Source organism: Aythya marila (genome assembly GCF_965140915.1).
Source record: "Aythya marila genome assembly, chromosome: 2".
NCBI lineage: Eukaryota > Metazoa > Chordata > Aves > Anseriformes > Anatidae > Aythya > Aythya marila.
Window position 1 is genome coordinate 155,659,214 of NC_139043.1, and position 17,861 is coordinate 155,677,074.

Genomic DNA, 17,861 nt, shown 5'->3' on the forward strand with positions numbered 1-17,861 from the left:
ACCAGTGCTGTCCTTCAGCCATCACACAGCGTGGGACAGCCCAAGCCTGCAGGCAGGGAGACTCCAGCCACCAAGAGGATTTTTGAGCGCTGTTATGAAACGAGAGCAGCCCTGAGCCCATCCCAGGATCAGCATGAGCAGCCAGCCTTGTTCCTGATAAATTTGCCTTGAGGTCTCCTCCCAGCCAAGATGAACAGCAGGCTTCTGTGAAAAGCCCATTAGCAGTCCAAAAAGTTGCAGGGGAAGGCACCACTTCTGGTTTTGCCTGAAACCAGATCTTCCATTTCTGCATTTTTTCCCCCACTTTTAAGAAAAAAAAGTGATTGCAATGAAAAATGCTCAAGTTCAGAGCATTTATTTATTTATTTTACTTTGAGCTACCAGATATCTTAGTCACGAAAGCCTACAGTAAAGTCACCTCGTTGGAGAAATTAAGCTGAAAGCAACCCAAAAAGGGCCAAGAGAGACAAAGCAGGGTTCAGCTGAGCATGCAAGCATTGCTCTGAGTCCCCAAATAACCCCAACCTGGTGCCTGGAAGAGAAGGGTCCTGCTCTTATAGGCACAAGTGATGGGGTCAGAGTTCCTGCTCCTCTGGGTCCTGAGCAGGAGAAAATCCCTGACAGATGGGGAACTAGGACAGATTGCTGCATTATGTGATATCATCAGTAAAAACCCAGCTTCTCCAACCTGTGTATTGCTTGGGTATGGCCAGAAGCCAGGAGGACACTCCCCAGACTTACCAGCTTCTCCCCTCAAAGCTGTCCCAGCTGTATCGCATTACTCAAAACAGTAAGAAGTGAAACAAAACCCATCCAACCTCAGTTTGCTTCATTGTCTTTCCGATTTTTGTTTCACTGAGCTTTTTGACAGAACTGGTTACGCCATAGATGTAGAGTGAATGACATAAGTTAACATCCTCTAGGGAAAAACATAGCAACTTCATTAAGCTCCTACAGAGTAGTCAGTAATTATTTAGCTGATATTGACAGCTCTTCACAGCCCTGATTTCCAGAGCATGGCCAAGGAGCCTTCAGTGTGACACTGAGCCATGTTGGTGCTCATCAGCTGCTGCAGTGCAAGAGGCAAGCACAGGGCTTGCAGCTGGATTTCCCTGATGTCTTGATGGGTTTTGCTCCAAGCACAGACTTCTGGAGAGAAGCAAGATGAATGGAGGCATTTTCCACTGCTTCCTCAGCAGCTATTCAGATTGCTGCAGTGGCTCTTACAACTCCGTCCCCTCACATGGTTCCTGAGTGATTTTTTCCTCTAAAAGTTACTTAAAAAAAATGGAAAAGCCTGCTGGGCCCATGGAAACACCCACTTATATCTTGCTCCTTTTTCTGCAACTGGAAATGAGCATTTTCCCCTCTACGGGCTTGCTAGATGGGACCTTTCCACCACAGTTAGTGGTGATTAATAACTTCGATAATTTTTAAAGCCAGAAAGCATTTGTAACAGAGTGGGCAGGAAAATACCTCTATGCAGTGGATCCAGGAACAAGGAACACTGGGTCCCTTGTGTTCACAGGTACAAATCTAACATAGGGGTCACAGCACATTTGGCAGCTCCTGTCCAGTTGGCAACCGGGTTAGCTTGGTCAGAAAAAGTAAGTAAATCCCCTCTCACTTCTGCCATCAGATTGTTTCAGATCCCTGTTTTAAGATTCACTTGTCTCTTCAAAACCTAGATAAGCACTTGCAGCTTGGAGAGGGAGTCCTGGTGATCAGGATTTCTTAAGCTGCCACATCTCAGCCATGTGGTAGAGCATTGCACGTGCCCTCCTACTGCAGATGTGACAAAAACATTGTTTTCCCTCCTGCATTTCTCCTTGTACTTGTCCCATCTCAGCTAACATGCAGCAGCAAGTGTAGGGGCTCCGTTTCACATATGGGCCCTTAGGAACCAACAGAAATTGTTTTGGAGATGTGCAGGTAGGCTTTTTGCTTGAAGGCAAAGCACTTCATATCAAGCCTAGTCCCTGCAGACAACTGAGCATTCACACACCCATTCCAGAGACCAAATTCCAGTTTAGACTCTGTGCATCAGCTCTCAGTGGAACTATGTCTTGGATAAGCTGCTAGAAAGCCTCTGGCCTCCAGTATCCCAGTATTCAGACAGATCACTTCCAGTTTTAATGACTCCCAACTGAAACAATTTAAAACCAGAATAAGTGGCAGAAAGTGAACACATGGGATGCTCTGACTGCTTTGGACTACAGCAACCTGAACATCAGCCCTGAGATGCAATAAGTTTTTGCTGCCATTGCAACATCCTACACCTGATATTTACTGGCACTTAGGTTAATTGTTGCCAGGTACATGCAAATCTCACTTTTTTCCCCCCCTCCCTCAGAAAAGCAGCCAACTGAGCAATCAGCAGCATTTTATGGAGCTGGTCCCTGCCTTCTCCGTGTCCAGGGGAAGGAAGCAGCATCCTTCCCTCTCAAGGATCAAACTCCTCCTAAAGCAACACAAAGCATCTCTCTTTTGATTATGTCAGTGCAATTGCACAATTCTCTCACATCCTGAGGGCAAAATGCCACAAGAACACCCTCAGATTTTTCCTTTTCCTCCCACTGTATCCCCTGACCCAAGCCCAGGTCTCATCCTGCAGCTGCCTGTCTCAGTGCTGTCATTGCCTCATATTTCCCCATCAGGCTAATTCAGAGTAGCTAAAAGCATAGCACATCTCCATTACAGCAAGGAGATGGGATTAGACTCTGTAATCTCATTTATTGGCACTGTTAAGGCTCTCAAATCTTCTTCCCATACTCTCAAGGAGGAGAAAAGAAGAGATCCAGTGCACTTGGCAGCTCTGGAGAGGAATTAAAAGTTCACAGCAAAGTTACTGCACTCAGAACGAGCATCACAAGTCAGTTGTTTTAAACATCTGGTTTCTAGTTTTTATACAAAAAAACAATATGAAATACATAGATCAAACTTCCTTTAGGCAAGCACCCCACATCTGCAACAACTGCTGCAGCATGTAAAAAAGAAAGATATTAAACAGCACCAAATGAGCATGAGGTAACAGGAAAGGTGCTTTCTCAGAATTCAAAGTCCTCATCAGCCATGTCGATTGCCCAGGCAAACTTCTCCCTTTGTGTCTTGTTGTAGATCTTCTCAATGGGCACACCAAACTTCTTACACCTACGGAGAGCACAAGGCACTGAGGGGACATCCCAGGGGCTGCACAACCCATCCCACCTGGCTCCCACCACGGTAGTCCTCCCTCATCATCTGTGATAATTCCTTAGCTCCCCTAATTACCCTTACACAGTTGATAAAGATGTACAAAGTGACTCTTTCTTGCCCTGAACCCTGCAAACAGTTATTTGCAGAAACGGAGGCCACAGCTTCGGACTTTGCTCCAACATCTCCAGAGTTTGGAGAGGTCTCTCTGGCCAGCTAGAGACAAAGTTTATTCCTTTACCAAAAAGGCTCGGACACGTTTGTTCCCCAACAAGCAGATTTTCTGCACATCTCTCTATAGGAGCACACCCAAGACTTACCAGGCTATGCTAATCCTGGGGTCCAGGTAATTCAGCTTGGACGTGCCCAGAGCTATCTGCTTGTTCTCCTCCTTGTCTGTGGCCTGGACATTCAGCTTGGCCAGCTGCTCTTTTAGACGCTCCAACAGCTTCTTTTTCTTCCCTATATTGCTGAGGGCAGAGGAAGAGCAACACAGCAAGTTAAAGGGAAAAAAAGAAGCAACAGAGGCAAAACACAGCAGTTCTCCTGGCTTGAGGCTGCCTGGGAGCATGATAAGAAGCTAACGAGCTTCAGCTTGGAGCAGTCTCTAAATTCACTCTAAGTCCTGAGCCTGGAAATAGCTCCAGAATGGCAAAGCAGAAGATGCTATGTAGTACTAACCTATCAGGTGAGAGTACTTGAGGGGGAAAAAAAAAAAAAAATAAAAATCACATCTTAACTATTAGCACTAAAGTTGTACAAGTACAAAAGCCTGCAGCCAGCAGAGACCACCTCCTCAGATCCAGACTCTGTGAGCAATGACCATCTCAGGCAGTCTGCTCTGCACATTAGCAGCACAAGCCAAAAGCAGGACAAGAAAACCCACAGTACAAAAAAAAAAAAAAAAAAGCTTTATTTCCTTTTCTCCAGCTGCCCTCTGTCACTGGGCAGAAAGTCACATTAGGGCTCTGGGAAGGGGAGAGATATATGACAAATCCTCCACCCAAAAATCTCACAAGAAAACTTGCGTTAAGGCCAGCTTCAACCCCAAGTCAGGCATCCTTTACGCCATGACATTTGTAGGACAACCCAGCAGCTTGGGCTGAAATCCAAGTATTTGGAGATATGAGCACAGAAACACCCCCTCAAGGAACTCTTTGTCCTGCTATTGCAGACAACCACAAGACCTCCATCCATCCACTTGACTCCCATAGGACAGGAGGCACCCAGTACCCAATTCAGTTCCCATGAGCTACATGTAGGGTGTTGGACCACACCGTTCCCACCCACAGGTCCCAGCCAGACCCCTCTGCAAACAGGAATTGTAAGGAAGAATCACTCACGCCTCTGCTTTGGCATCTTTTGTCTCTTCAAACTCATCTTCAGCTTTTTTCAGCTCTTTTTCAGCTTCCTCCAGCTGTTGCTTCTTGGCATCAATCTGTGAAGGCAAACACAGAGTGAGCCCATGCTCCTGTCCTCCCCAGGGATTTCAGCTGCCTCTCCCTTACCATACCAAATTGCTCCTCAACTTCTCATCAGCCTTGATCTAAACCTCTAAATCCAATAACTGCCTGAGACACGTGTAGATGTAGAGCTCATGGACATGGTTTAACAGTGAACTTGGCAGTGCTAGGTTAAGGGTTGGACTTTCTGATCTTAGAGGTCTTTTCCAACACAAATGTTTGGAAAAACTCACAGCTTTTTCATGTTGTGCACTTGTCTGAGATTGACTGGCTCATAACAATATTAGACCCTACTGCAAAGTCCCAAGCCCAGTGGTAGAGCATGAACAAAAGATCTGAGGACAATTAAAAGTCGGTTTGTGGAATTGCCATAAGAGACCCATTAAATTTCAGCTGGTTCTCCTACAAACAACTAAATAGAACTCATTTCTATAGTCCTGAGCTGTGGCATCACTAACAGCACCCAGCTTGGTTTGAAGACACTAAGCAGTGAAAAGAATTCAGTGCCACATGGGCTTCAACCAGCATTTGACCTTACTCCACCCCTGGGTTGTGGATGCACCCACACCACTTCTGGTACATTTCCTAGATGCCACACTTGATCAGGGCAATCTCTTTAGGAGGCATCAGGTTATTCACCCCCCTCCCTTTTCACATCCAAGAAAGAGCTTGGTGAGGTGGGAGCAGGGTGAGGGCTCTCAGTTCGGTCTTCCTCACCTTACTCTGGAGGTTTTGCATTGACTTCTCAAAGGTTTTTGGCGTGGACCTCTGATGGTTGCACAGGATGGCCACAGCTCGGTTAGCTCGGTTGTAGGAGAGCAGCTTTCCTGCAACGCTGTCTTCAGCTGGAAATAAAGTGCAGGATCGTTATTTGTCTCCTCTCTGGGAGTTGGAGAAGACAGAGAGCAGACCAGAACAGCAAGATGTTTGCCTTTCCCATCCTTTCTCAGAAGAGAGCAGTGCTGGCTGTAGAAATTGGTAAAGGACACCTGGGAAGCACCAAATTTGAAAGTGCATCTCATCACTAGAAGGCAGGACAGAAATAACACAATAAACAATACAAAGAAGGGGAAAAATCTAATCCTGTCTTCACTGTCAGACTACCACTGAGCAGGTAATTTGATTTCATCACTCGGCATAGCTCCTAACCTGTTGCATGCACCCATAAGCTACACACCACCCTACAACGTGGTGCATGACCAGCCAAGAAGGAGCAGGCAGTTATGGGGACAGTGAGTGGACATCTGAGCCCACTGCCCCCATATGGCAGCTGGGGGCAACACAAATTCTTAAAAACTCACGGTTAGTGAGGGCCTTGAGCTGCTCCTGCAATGTGATGGAAGCGTTGTAGGTCCTGAACACTTTGGCAGTCAAGCCATTCATCAGATTTTGGAGGTGTTTGTTCAAGATGACCGTCTGGAGGAAGGAGGAGAGGACAAAGTGAAGAAAAAAGGAAGAGAAGCAGCAGAAGCCAGGACAATAAATCACTTCTCAGACCATCGTATTTTGCCTAAACAAACCCAGTAAGCATTTAGAAAAAGTCTCAAAAAAAAAAAAAAACACATCCTCTGTAACTTGCAGATCTACCTATTGGGTCAGGCCTTCAACTATTGAAGATTAGGACAAACACTAAAATTCACAAAGAACTTCCCTCAAATTGAGTAATTTCTGCCTATTTATGTCCAAGGGGACATATCTCACATCCAGTATCACATCTCACACATATCACATCTGATATCTTTCTTCTACAGAGCACACAGGGCTGCAGTCAGAGCAGAATCTGAAGATGCTAAAATGACTCATTTGGGGTTTGGAGAAAGCCTTCCTTAGAAGCAAGATGGACAAGTGGGTTTGTGGGCATGTGGCAGAAGGGGGGAGCACAGGGAGCAGCAGCCCATATTTGATGCTGAAGAGGAGGTAGAAATTTTTCTAAGAGGGTTCCCTGGAGGAAAAGGCTGCAGCACATCTCTCCAGCACCCCTATGCTCCTGAAGTCTCTCTCCCTTTTTTGTTGAGCCTCTGCAAGGCATGGAAATGTCAGACAGCTGAGATTTGACACCTCCAGCAATGTCCTGGGCAACACGCATGTGGGCAGGTCTTCCCAGGCTAAAAAAAGCCCAGGCAGATAAGTTCCAGGAGGAAAGCAGCAGAAAAACACCTCCTTAGCAGGGATATGGGTTAGTCGTGGGCGCAGGCAGACAGACAAGCCTGCATTTGGGAAAGGAGAGATGTTGCCAATGCTAAAAGAAGTTGGGATGTTGTGACTTTTTTTCCTGTCAAGGGGGTTCAAGAGCAGAGAGGTGACAACTTACAGTGAGCCTATCAAAGAGGTCATCTCCTGGGTCCTTGTTCTTCATGAACAGCTGCAGGTTTTTGAACACCTAGAGAGGAAGAAGGGATGGTCCTGGTCAGAGACAGAGCATACTGCTCCCAGACACCTCCCTCATCTCCATCTGCCTCCTCATCATCCCCTCATCCAGATACACTGATTTATACTCATGGAGCACGCATCCTACCACAGCACCAACCTGCTCAACTTCAAGGACTTCCACTGAGACCTCAAACACTGGTGCCACAGACTGTTCTCTCCATCCCTGCTATCCCTGGCACTCCACTTTCCCCACAAACAGCATTAACTTTATCTCACAGGCATAACGAAAAGGAATGGGGACACTTTCAAGCTTTAATTCCCACTCAGTCACCTGAAGATGCTCCCTCCAGCAGGAGGCAGGACTTCTCTCACAGTTCATGGGCTAAAACATCCTTGAAATCCCTACCCCAAAGCTTCTACCCTCTTCTCCAGGCCATGGTCAACACATGGGTGTCTTCATCCCACAACACCCTTGCATCTCCTGCACATGCTGTCACAGTGGGGTTGAAACACACGTTTCAGATGTGGATTTGGGACCACCACCAAATGAACCAAAACCCCCTTGCACCACAATGGCCACGACACCGATCTCAGCCATGCTCACCGGCTTCTCCACCGACACTTTGTTGTAGTAGCGGATGGAGTCTTTCCCCAGGAAGTCAAACTCCACCACGTGCTCCTGCCCGTCCAGCTTGGGGTGCAGCTTGATGTGCTCCACGCGCAGGGAGCAGCAGCCAACTGTGTCCGCAGTCTCCCCTTCCTCTTTCTCATTGCCAGCTCGCAGGGCCAGCTGGAAGGAGCCACAGGAGACCGTGAGTCACCTCCAACCCACCACAACTCCACCACAAGAGGGCATGGACATCAGGAAGAAAGAAACTAAATAATTTTAAAAAACCCTCACCCTGGGGGGCCAGGGTAAGGCCACAGGTACCTTATCAATGAAGTAGAGAGCAACTGCTCTTTGCCGTTTCTTCATCTCCTTGGACTTCCAGTCGGCCTGGTACTGAGCACGGATTTTGTGGACAACGTCCTTTAGCTTCCTGGCTACCTCGTACTTCTGCCAGTCCTTTTCCCCCTGGAAAAAAAGAGGCCAGGGCATTTCCACTCAGTGCCCTGTCTTATTTCCATCTCCACCAGCCAGCCCCTGTTTTGGAAAACACAACCTCCAGGGTCTAAGTATCACTCAAAACCCAGTGCTTTCTCAAAAAAATAAATCCAGGAAATGAAAAATTAAAGCAGAAACAGCTCAGCTGGGGTTTCTGTGCCCTCTGCTGGCTGCACTGGGTTCAGGATCCTCACAAAATCGGAGCTGCTCATAGTCTGCATGAGCCTTCCACCAGCTTGTGGACAGCACAGGGTAAACTAGGAGCCAACTGGTCCAGCACTGCACAGCCGTGGCCACTGATACTCACACACCACCAGCGTGGACTGGCACGATGTGCTTGCTTGGCTTGTGGTTTCCTCATTTTTTATTTAGCTTTGAGGACTGGAAATAGCTTTAAGTCACCTTTCTCTCCCTGCTGTGTTCACTCCCTCCCTCCCACAGGGCTGCAGATGGTGATCCCACCTCCTCCTGTCCTCCCGTTTGCTGGCACAAATGGACCAGACCCCATTGGATCTCATACCCTGTGGATCCCCTCTGCCCCTGCCCAGCTTTCAACAGCCTTCCCAGGATGAAAACAAGCAGCATGGCACTGGGACAGTTCTGCCAGCAATCCGTCCCTAAAAACAGGCTCAATGCTTAAAGAGTTTACCCTTTTTTCACCCCCAATCACAACCAAGGGCATCCCATTTAATCTAGTTTAATTAATCTATCTTATCTCCTTTTTCTTGGGAAGGAAAGTATGTTTTTGTTGACATGCCACATCTTTTTCCCTAAACCTTTCCACCTGGCAAAAGGCCAGTGGCCCGCAAGGCAACAAGCCCTGCACAAAAAGCAGCACCTCACTGACCTTCAGCTTGGAGCTGGGGTTCAGCATGATGTACTTCAGGGAGTTCTGGATGTTTTCAGTCCACGAGGCCAGCCAGGTGACCGTGTTGTCAAAGCGCACCTCCTTCCATTTGTGGCCCGCAGGAGGTTCGGGGATCTTGGAGTCCCTGGGGACAGAGCAAGAACACAGCCCTCATACCAAAGAGGCCACAAAAGGAGAAGAAATGGGTCAGCATCTCAACTATTTCTTCACAGCAAGCAAAGGATGGTCAAGAAGCTACAGTACTGCTTCTTGAAAGCACACAGCCTGCCCCAAATTGCTCGATTACATGATCAGTCTGTACCCTTTGGATGTTGAGGACAAGAGGAGAACTTGTTGGGCTGGGGGGGACTGATTTGAAGCAAGGCCATGAGGTCTTCCTGCGGGTGCATTAAGGCCAACCCAAGCAACATCATTTATAGCAAATACACTCTTAACTTATTGCTACTCTTCCTCCCTCCAGTGAGGATGATGTCGATGCTTCCAGCCAGCAAAAAAACCTGTGAAGTGAGGCAGAATGACACCTATTTTTTTGAAAAGAAGCACAGCAGAAACAATACCCAGCTGTCCCAGCTTCAAAGAGACAACAGGAGCACTGCTGGACCCGCAGCTGATATCCTGCTAAAAGTGCTAGCACCAACAAGAGGCAGGACTGCTGACCAGCTTCCCCAACCACCATATGTCCACAAAGAGACTAAGTCAGACCTGACTGCAAAGCAGGGGTCTGGAGGTCCCACGAGGTTATAGGACAGCTCCAGATGCAGCAGAGAGCAAAATCCTGTGGCAGCTCCACGTAGAGGAGATGTGCTGCTTATCCCAGCCCCAAAAGCAGCCCCACAACCTCAGCTCTTCTCTTGGCAACTCACTTGCTGCAGTTGATTATCACATCCTCTGGCATGATCCTCTTCTTGAGCATGCCCATTTTGGGGTGGTCACCGCGGCCACGGAAAAGCCCCGGAGGCTCAGTTTTAAAGTTGCCTATCTTCTCCCGGTGCCCATCGAGGATGCAGTATCCGTACTCTTCCTGGATCTTGTCTGCTGCCTCCTTCAGTTTCTGAAACGAGCACCATGCCACCATCACCCTACAAGACACAGCTGAAACCCCATAATTTGTGCTTGCCCACCATCCTCTCCCTGGAGAGATCAAGGCAGGAAAGACAAAGCTCAAAGGACTGGAGAAAGAGTCAAGCATAACACAGATCACCTCCACCTGCTTTGCAAACCCTCATCATGATGCTGTCCCAGCATGAGATGCTGATGAAACAAAGCTTGGGTTTCATTATTGCCATATAGCAAGGGTCCACCACCTCCTGGATAAGACAGGACCCCAAACCATGGCCTGAGGATGACTGGGACTTCTCAAAGCCAGGAGGCATGCACCACCTGCAGAAAAGCTCAATGAAGAAGGCTGTGATGACCCTGGAGAGATGGAACCAGTCAAATACCTAAGAGGTCTCAGGTGAGGACATCACCCACCAAAAAAAAAAAAAAAAAAAAAAAAAAAAAAAAAAAGCCTAGCAGGAGATAGGACACCTCAAGCTGGTCCCCAAGCATATCAGCCAGCCCCAGATATCATGGGAAACAGTCCTCACCTGCTTCTCCTCTTTGGGGAGCGCTTTCCGTGCCTCATTTTTGTCTACAAAGTACTTGTGGATCTCCCTGAAGTCACACTTGTCCAGGTGCTTGATTATCTTCTGCTCCTGAGGGGTCATCTCCTGAGGGAGAGATGACAGGGACTAGGCAAAGACAGTTTGGGTAAATACAGTTGGCAAAAAGAGCTCTGCACAGTGCTGCTGGCTACGTCTCACCCCAGAGAAAAGGAAATACAGAGCTGCACAACAGTTCTTCAGAAAAATCATAGGGAAACAGCCACATCAGCAACATCCACCCAAGGGAAGATAAAGATGCCCCAACAGGAGGCCAGGCTGCTCTGGACACCTGAGCTGGGAAGCAAAATACAACCAGGTTTGGGGTGGAGCAGCCTCAAACCTCTGCTGCACGAACAAATGGTCCCAAAGGGGACTGCATGAAGATGTCAGGGTCTGAAAAAGGGGCACTGAAGGGTGAGGTAAGCACTAGGAGGGGTCTTGCTTGTGCAGGGGGACTGAGCCATGGTGCTGTAGGTTCTTGATGTTAATCCTACAGAGGAAGGCACACCCTAAATAGCTTGCAAAGCTGTTTGGTAGACCCCATGCCTACTCTGTTAGACAGCATCACTTGAACTCAAAAGGAGCTCAAGTGCCAACAAGAAGTGCTCAAGGATTGCTGTAGACAGCAAGCCCTGGCCCAAACCCATAGGGAGCACAGAAATAAAGAGCTAAACCCCCAAAAAAACATCCCTTTCCTCCCATGTTATGCCTGCAGGTAACAGTTTTAACGCTGGGGGGTTTAATGCAGAGGACGGGCAGCAAGGAAGCCCCCCTGCAGGGAAGGTACCTTCCTCCAGTCGTTAAAAAAGTTGTTCTGGAAGATCTCCTTGGTGGTGTACTCGTGATCAAGCATTTTGGCATAGAAGGTAGCAATCTCCTCCGTGGCCAGGCTCAGCTTCAGGGGTTTGCCTGGGAAGAGAGAGGAGCATTAGCAGCAGTTTTGGGGACAGTCCCACTCTGCAGCCCCAGGAGATCACCTGGTCAGTCCCCAACGCTCAGCACGGTGCCAAAAAGGGACACAGGCTGAGAATGGACATTGGCACCCCCATACACCAAGCAGCCTTGCTTGTGGATCAATCCCCTGAGCTCTCAGCACAGCAGGACACTGCCACGACTAATTTGCAATCACATTTCATCATTTTGTTCTCTGTAAGAGCCCGGTTTACACCGAGGTCACTGAGCCATGAGGCTTTCAGCAGCTGTCCTGCAACATTAAGTCCCAAATTCTTGGCTTAACGAGGCAACACAAAGGTTTGTTTTCCAGCCGTGATCCCTTCCAGGACCACGCTGAACAGCCAGGATCCCTCTCATAGCTTGATCTCAAATCATCTTCTATGCAGATTGAGCAATCATGGGAAGCTCAAAGAAAACATGCATGAAATAAATACAGGTGCAAGATTCACTGGATGACCACAAGAGGGTTTTGGATCATTTTTTGGAGGTGGCAAAGCCACCACCAGCCTCTCCCGAGCTCCCTGGCTGTAGCAACAAAACCCAAAGAAGCCAGGGAACATTCTGGTTCTTCCTGGGAAGCACACTCTTTAAAATAGCTTTTCTAGGCAAGCCACAGGAAAAAAAAAAATGCCCTTCAGAGCTCCAGGGATGGTTCGATCCTGCCTACACCAGGTGCTGATTTTGGTGTTTTGACCTCCACCTGCACTGCAGAGCATGGTGAGTCACAGCCTCACAGCAGCCTACGTGCAGCAGCTCCCTTCCTACTCAGGGCTGCTGCCTGGGCACAAAAACACAGGTTTTCACCCAGGAACGGTGAAACCTTACAGTAACCGAGCCAACTGCTCTCCAGATGCCAAGCCAAAGCCACCAGCCTGGATGCACACAATACAGATGGATCTGCAACAGAGCAGAAACCACAGAGGAGGTCCAAACCCTACACGAACTACATGTATACGACAAGATTTCTCCTTAGTGAGCCAAAAAAACAGAAGTCTCCAACAGCCCCATCGATATCCCAGCAGTGCCCTCTGCTGACAGTGTTGCCACACACCTCATTTTCCCAAATTGGCCTCTTTTCCCCCCCCTATACTCAAAAAATAAAAATAGGAAGCCCCAGAGAAAGCTTGAGGAGGACCAAGAAGGGACTGTGGTCCCTTCCTCTCTCCAGCATCCCTTGGATGATTCCCATCATGGTCCTTCTTGCCTCCTTTCCCCACTCCAGAGGGAACAGTTCATGGCTGGAGACAAGAGTGTGGAAGAAAAGAGCCCAACAACCACAGTGAGAAATCCAAGAAGGCCAGCAGAAGCCTGGATCCATCCCTCCAACCTCTCAGCCCCTCATTGATGCACTGGGTTGCAGCAAGATGAAACGTGGTGGCTCTGGGGACAACACAGGGAGCTGTGACCAGGAGCTCAGAGCAGCCTGGCCAGATCCTGCAGTGTCCTGGAGGACAAGTGACATGTCACTGAGACCATGGGACAGAGAAGCTGCAGCTCTCATCAAAAGCAAAAACGCTTTTTCCCTCCAGTGTGCAGAGAAACCGTGCGTGAGCTGACTTAAAGCTCAAACCCAGAAAGTATGTTAATCAGGAAAAAAAAATGCTATGCATAGGCTGGGAGGGAAAAAAAATATATATATATATATTCAGAAAATGTACACAAGGTCTTCAAGAGATGGCATCAAGATGCATCGCTTCCCCTCAAGAAGCTCAGGGACCATGACTGCACACCCCGCACCAGAAAAAGCTGTGAGCAGAGGAGCAAGCCTCAGACACGACTGAGGATATTGCAATATTTTCAGCATTTAATAATTCATGCCCAGCATTATGCCCCTCTTTATATAAGAGGAGATAATCATCTCCTTGGCTGTACAGAGGAGAACAACACTCCTCCCAAGGTGGGCTTACCATCGTAATAAAACTGCACATCATCAGGCAGCGGCTCATAAAGGGGAGCAAAATAGGGTCCTCGGTGCTCCAGCTGTGTCCACTTCACCCCGTCGGCTGTCTTCTCCTCTTCCCACCTGGGACAGAAGCACACAGACCCATGAGAGCATCTTTACTTCAGGGTTTGAGACCTTCTCCTGAGCATTGCTACAAAATTCAAGCGAAATTCCATCACTCCTGATGCTGCCTCAGTTTCCCCACTCTTTCAAACGTGGAAAATAATGACCTAAACGAGGGAAAAGCATCCTGAGGAGGGAAGGGATGTGCTCAGTGGGACGTGGAGGGACTCAGGGGGAGAGCAAAGGGATGGAGCCATCAGGCAAACCCATGGGACAACCACCAAAATCCCACCCTTGGGCCACAAAGGCTGCTCAGGTTGTATTAAAGAGGCTGCAAGGGTTAACACACACCCCAGCCCTCCACTGCCTCCTTTAATAGGCACCAAAAAAAAAAAAAAAAAAAAAAAAGGGCTCATGGGCATCCACCACCCTGTCCTGCAATCTTAATGCAAATCAGACCTTAAAACACCTCCCTCCACCCCCCCACAGAGCAAGGAGGATTTTAAAGGCACCATAAACCTCGGCTGCAAAATAAGGATTTAAAAAATAAAGAAAAAGAAATCGAGACACCCACCCTGAAGAGGATTTTTTTTTTTTAAATGAACACTTTAAACATGAAATTAAAAGAGAGAACTAAGGTGTATGGCAGAGGAAGAAGCCTGCCCGAGGAGCATTTGGGGACAAGCAGGGGATCCACACCCCAGGGCTCAGCACCAGCTGGGTGGGCAGCAGCAGGACCCAGCCCGTTAACCCCAGCATCTCCAGGAAAATTAGGATTGCAGGAGAAACAACAAGATTTTACCCCCAGGGGAAAAAAATAACTAAAAGCGTGTTTCTCATTCAGCAGTGCCCCGGAAGTATTTCAGAGCTGTCTCCTCCCCGCAGGAGGAGATTGCATCAAAAGCCAGATAGATTGCATCAAGTGGGGCATTACACTAGGAAAAAAAAATATAATTAAAAAGATATTTAGGAAAATATAAATATATATTATAAAATGTAACAGGCTGCAGAAAACGTAGCTGGGAGCACCTCTGAAAAGCAGGCAACTACAAGGGTAATTTGTGATTTAAGAAGCACTGGTAAGGTCTCCGTCTCTCTTCCCCAAATTCATGCAATCCTCCACCCCGGGACCACCTGCACTTACCTGCTGCAGCCCCCCGAGCCTGCACGGAGGCCTGTGGGGATCATCCGGGGGCGAGGGACCCCCCGACCCAGCAGCGAGGTGGTGAGACGCCAGTACATGCCACCCTGTGCCCCCGGAGCTGGTCACCCCCCCCTGCATCCCACCCCAGCACCCCGCTACCTGCCAGGGCAGGGTGGCATTGCCCGAAGCATCGCCAGGAAAAGCCACCAGCACCAAAAGGTCCAGGTTGTGGCTCTCCCCACGTGTCAGGGCTGTGTAGCCTTATGGGAAGTGTAGTCCTGAGCGTGTTTTGGGGCAAATCTGCTGCAAATTAAGTTTACCTAGCAGCACTGCTTAAAAAAAAGCAAAATACAACAACAAAAAGTCATCTATTTTCAAAGCACCCCATGCCTCAAAAAAGCTGTCCCAAAGGTCCAGGATGTGGATGCTGCCCATAAGCATCCCAATATGGGATAATTGGGATAATGCCCAGCAGCCCTCTTCTGCCCAGGCTCTGGGGTTTGTGAGGGTCTGCAAAACATCCAGCCCCCCTAAATGCTCCTTCCCTGCCTCAGGTATTGGGGTGCTTGGGGACAGAATGACACCAAGTGGCTAAAGCCACCAGTCTCCACCTCGAAAAAATTAGAGCAGATGTTGTCCCTCTATCAGCCCCATCCACGTGCTCTTTTCTGATGCTCTCCTAAGCAAAAATCTTGACTCGAACATCCAAAAAACACTGCAAAGAGAAAAAACTGCAGCCCCGTTATGACCTCCTCTACATGGCTCCCTCTGATATGGAAGTGGATTTGTGGGTTTTCTCCTTCCACCAGCCGTGAGCACATCCCTTGCCTGGCTGGACACCAGCAAAGCCAGTTGAGGAGAAATATATAATTTTATAACAGCATACCTCATAAAAATACCATATGAATACTATTTTGTAGTTGGGACCTCCCATCCTCTCTTACCCTGTTCCCTCCTGCCAAGAGTGCTTAGCTACATTCAGGGCTTCGGAAAATACAGCCAAGCAGTTAAAGATATTAATAAAAACTGAATTTTTACAGTTTTACTCTCAGAAATAAGATGAAAAACCCCAGTTACATTCAAGTTAAACCTGCCCAGAGGCTAAACACATGCAAGACATTTACCATTTCCACTTCTTTTCTGCCTCTTCTTTTTCTTTCTCCTCCTTTTTGGCCTTTTTGTTGTTCTTCTCCTCTCCTTCCTCCTTAGATTTTCTTTTCCGGGTTTTCTCTGGGATCTCCTCATTTTCACTCTTCTCTTTACTTTTCTTCCCCTTCTCCTTTTTCTCTTTTGGCTTTTTCTCCTTGTTTTTCTGCTTTTTCCCTTTCTCTGGCCCATCTCCCTTCCCCATCTCATCTTCTTCCTGTCCCCATCTCTCATCCCCTTGCTCATCCACCTCCTCCTTTACTCCTTTCCCATCTTCACTTTCCTTTCCCACCACATCCCTCCCCTCCATCCCTCCTGGTCCATCTCCCCCCCCTAATTCCTCATTTGCCCTCTCCAGCTCTTGCTCCTCTTCCAGCATTTTTTCCTTCTTTATTTTCTTCTTCCCCATTTTCTCCTCCCCCTCTATTTTCACCTTCTTGCGTTTCTCTGCTTTCCCCTTCTCCTGCTTTTCCTTCTCATTACCCCTTTCCTGGACACAACTGCTGCTCCCTTGCTTAGCTCTGCCCTGCCCCGCTCCCCAGTTCCCATCCCCATCAGCACCATCCTCGTCCTCGATGCCTTCCATCACACCCTCGAGATCTTCCTCAAACTCATCCTTCTTGCTCCCTCCCTTTTTCAGCAACCTCTTCTCCCTCTGCTTCCTTTGCTCTTGCTTCTTCTCTTTTTTCCTCTTTGGGTCTTGGGAATCCCCTTTCTGCTGAGGGACAGAGGAGTCCAGCTCCTTCTCCATCCCCACCCTCATAGCAGTGACCCCAAGAGACAACCCTGAACCCCCAGGCTCTCCAGAGAGGGATGCAGCCATGCCAGGAACACCACCACTTGATTTCAGGACCTGTAGGAAGCAATAAGAAGTGAAAAATTGTTGATATTCGGAAAGGAGGGCAATTATCCTGAAGTCCAGGCACACAGAAGAAATGTTAAGGGACGCATCCCACTGAAGATTGGGTCTTGGCAGCCACCTGTATCCCCTAGGTTTCCTACCCCAACTCCGTCCTTGGTCTCTGAGAGCTGCTGTCCCACTGCAGGTCCCTTTCTCCAGGATTTGGGCTGTGACCTGTAACAAATGCAGACAATTCTCATCACAGAATGACCAAGGTTGGAGGCACCTCTGGTCCAGTCCCCTGATGAAACAGGGCCACCCAGAGCTCAGGACCACATGGACCAAGAGGCTGAAAAGCAGCCCCAGTGTAAACAAGACATAAAAACTATTAAAGAGTGTCCTAAGAAAGGCTATGAAGTTGGTCAAGGGCCTAGAGGGGAAGACATATGAGGAGTTGCTGAGGTGCCCTTGGTTTGTTGAACCCAGAGCAGAGCAGGCCAAAGGGAAGCCTCATGGCGGCCTGCAGCTCCCTCATGAGGGGAGCGGAGGGGCAGGCGCTGAGCTCTGCTCTCTGGGGACAGCGACAGGAGTTGGACTCGATGGTCCACGTGGGGCTGTGTCTTTTGAACAGAGAGGCCCCGGCCTCTCGCACCTCCCTGCAGAGCCACAGGGACATGGGGAAGCTGCCCCGGAGCCTCCTCCTCTCCAGGCCGAGCAGCCCCAGCTCTCGGGGTCTCTCCTCATGGCAGGGGGGCTCCAGGCCCTGCTGCCTCTTGAGGCCCCAAGGAAACATCCCCAGGGACATTCCTGCCCAGAGAACAGGACAAGCTTGCAGGGTTTAGTGACTAAGAGCAGGACGTGGAGGTGGCATCAAGCTGAGCGTCATAGACATGGATGAAGAGGCAATCTTTGGATGAGATATGTCTCCCAGGACTGTGTGGATTTGGGGACAGGCACCCTCAATCCCCTCAGAAGTAGGGGACCTGAGATTCAGTATGTTGGGGAAGGATGAAGCCCCTTTATCACAAAAAGCTATAGGACCAGAAACATCCAGATCTGTAGCCACCACTGGCAGCAACATGGGTGGGGAAAGCATGAATGTTTCCCCAGTCAGAGAGGTTGGGTGA

The 17,861-nt window shown here is 48.7% G+C and overlaps 1 protein-coding gene across 1 annotated transcript; it reads right to left on the reverse strand.

The window, feature by feature from the left end:
• Positions 1-2,796: 2,796 nt before the first annotated feature.
• TOP1MT (DNA topoisomerase I mitochondrial) lies at positions 2,797-14,866 on the reverse strand. Its single transcript, XM_082752717.1, has 14 exons — positions 14,748-14,866; positions 13,506-13,621; positions 11,432-11,553; positions 10,588-10,710; positions 9,862-10,049; positions 8,978-9,122; positions 7,957-8,100; positions 7,630-7,815; positions 6,967-7,035; positions 5,957-6,071; positions 5,373-5,500; positions 4,536-4,630; positions 3,513-3,662; positions 2,797-3,150 (listed from the first exon to the last, which is right to left on the reverse strand). Exons 1-14 carry the CDS (start codon positions 14,843-14,845, stop codon positions 3,048-3,050), a joined length of 1,782 nt encoding a protein of 593 aa, XP_082608843.1. The 5' UTR covers positions 14,846-14,866; the 3' UTR covers positions 2,797-3,047.
• Positions 14,867-17,861: the final 2,995 nt, after the last annotated feature.

Excerpts from the sequence above, each read along its gene's own strand:
- TOP1MT (XM_082752717.1), bottom strand. The coding sequence starts at position 14,845 with ATGTACTGGCGTCTCACCACCTCGCTGCTGGGTCGGGGGGTCCCTCGC. Across the intron at positions 3,663-4,535 it reads AAAGATGCCAAAGCAGAGGC|CAATATAGGGAAGAAAAAGA; the intron begins GTGAGTGATTCT and ends CTCTGCCCTCAG. Across the intron at positions 3,151-3,512 it reads CCCAGGATTAGCATAGCCTG|GTGTAAGAAGTTTGGTGTGC; the intron begins GTAAGTCTTGGG and ends TGCTCTCCGTAG.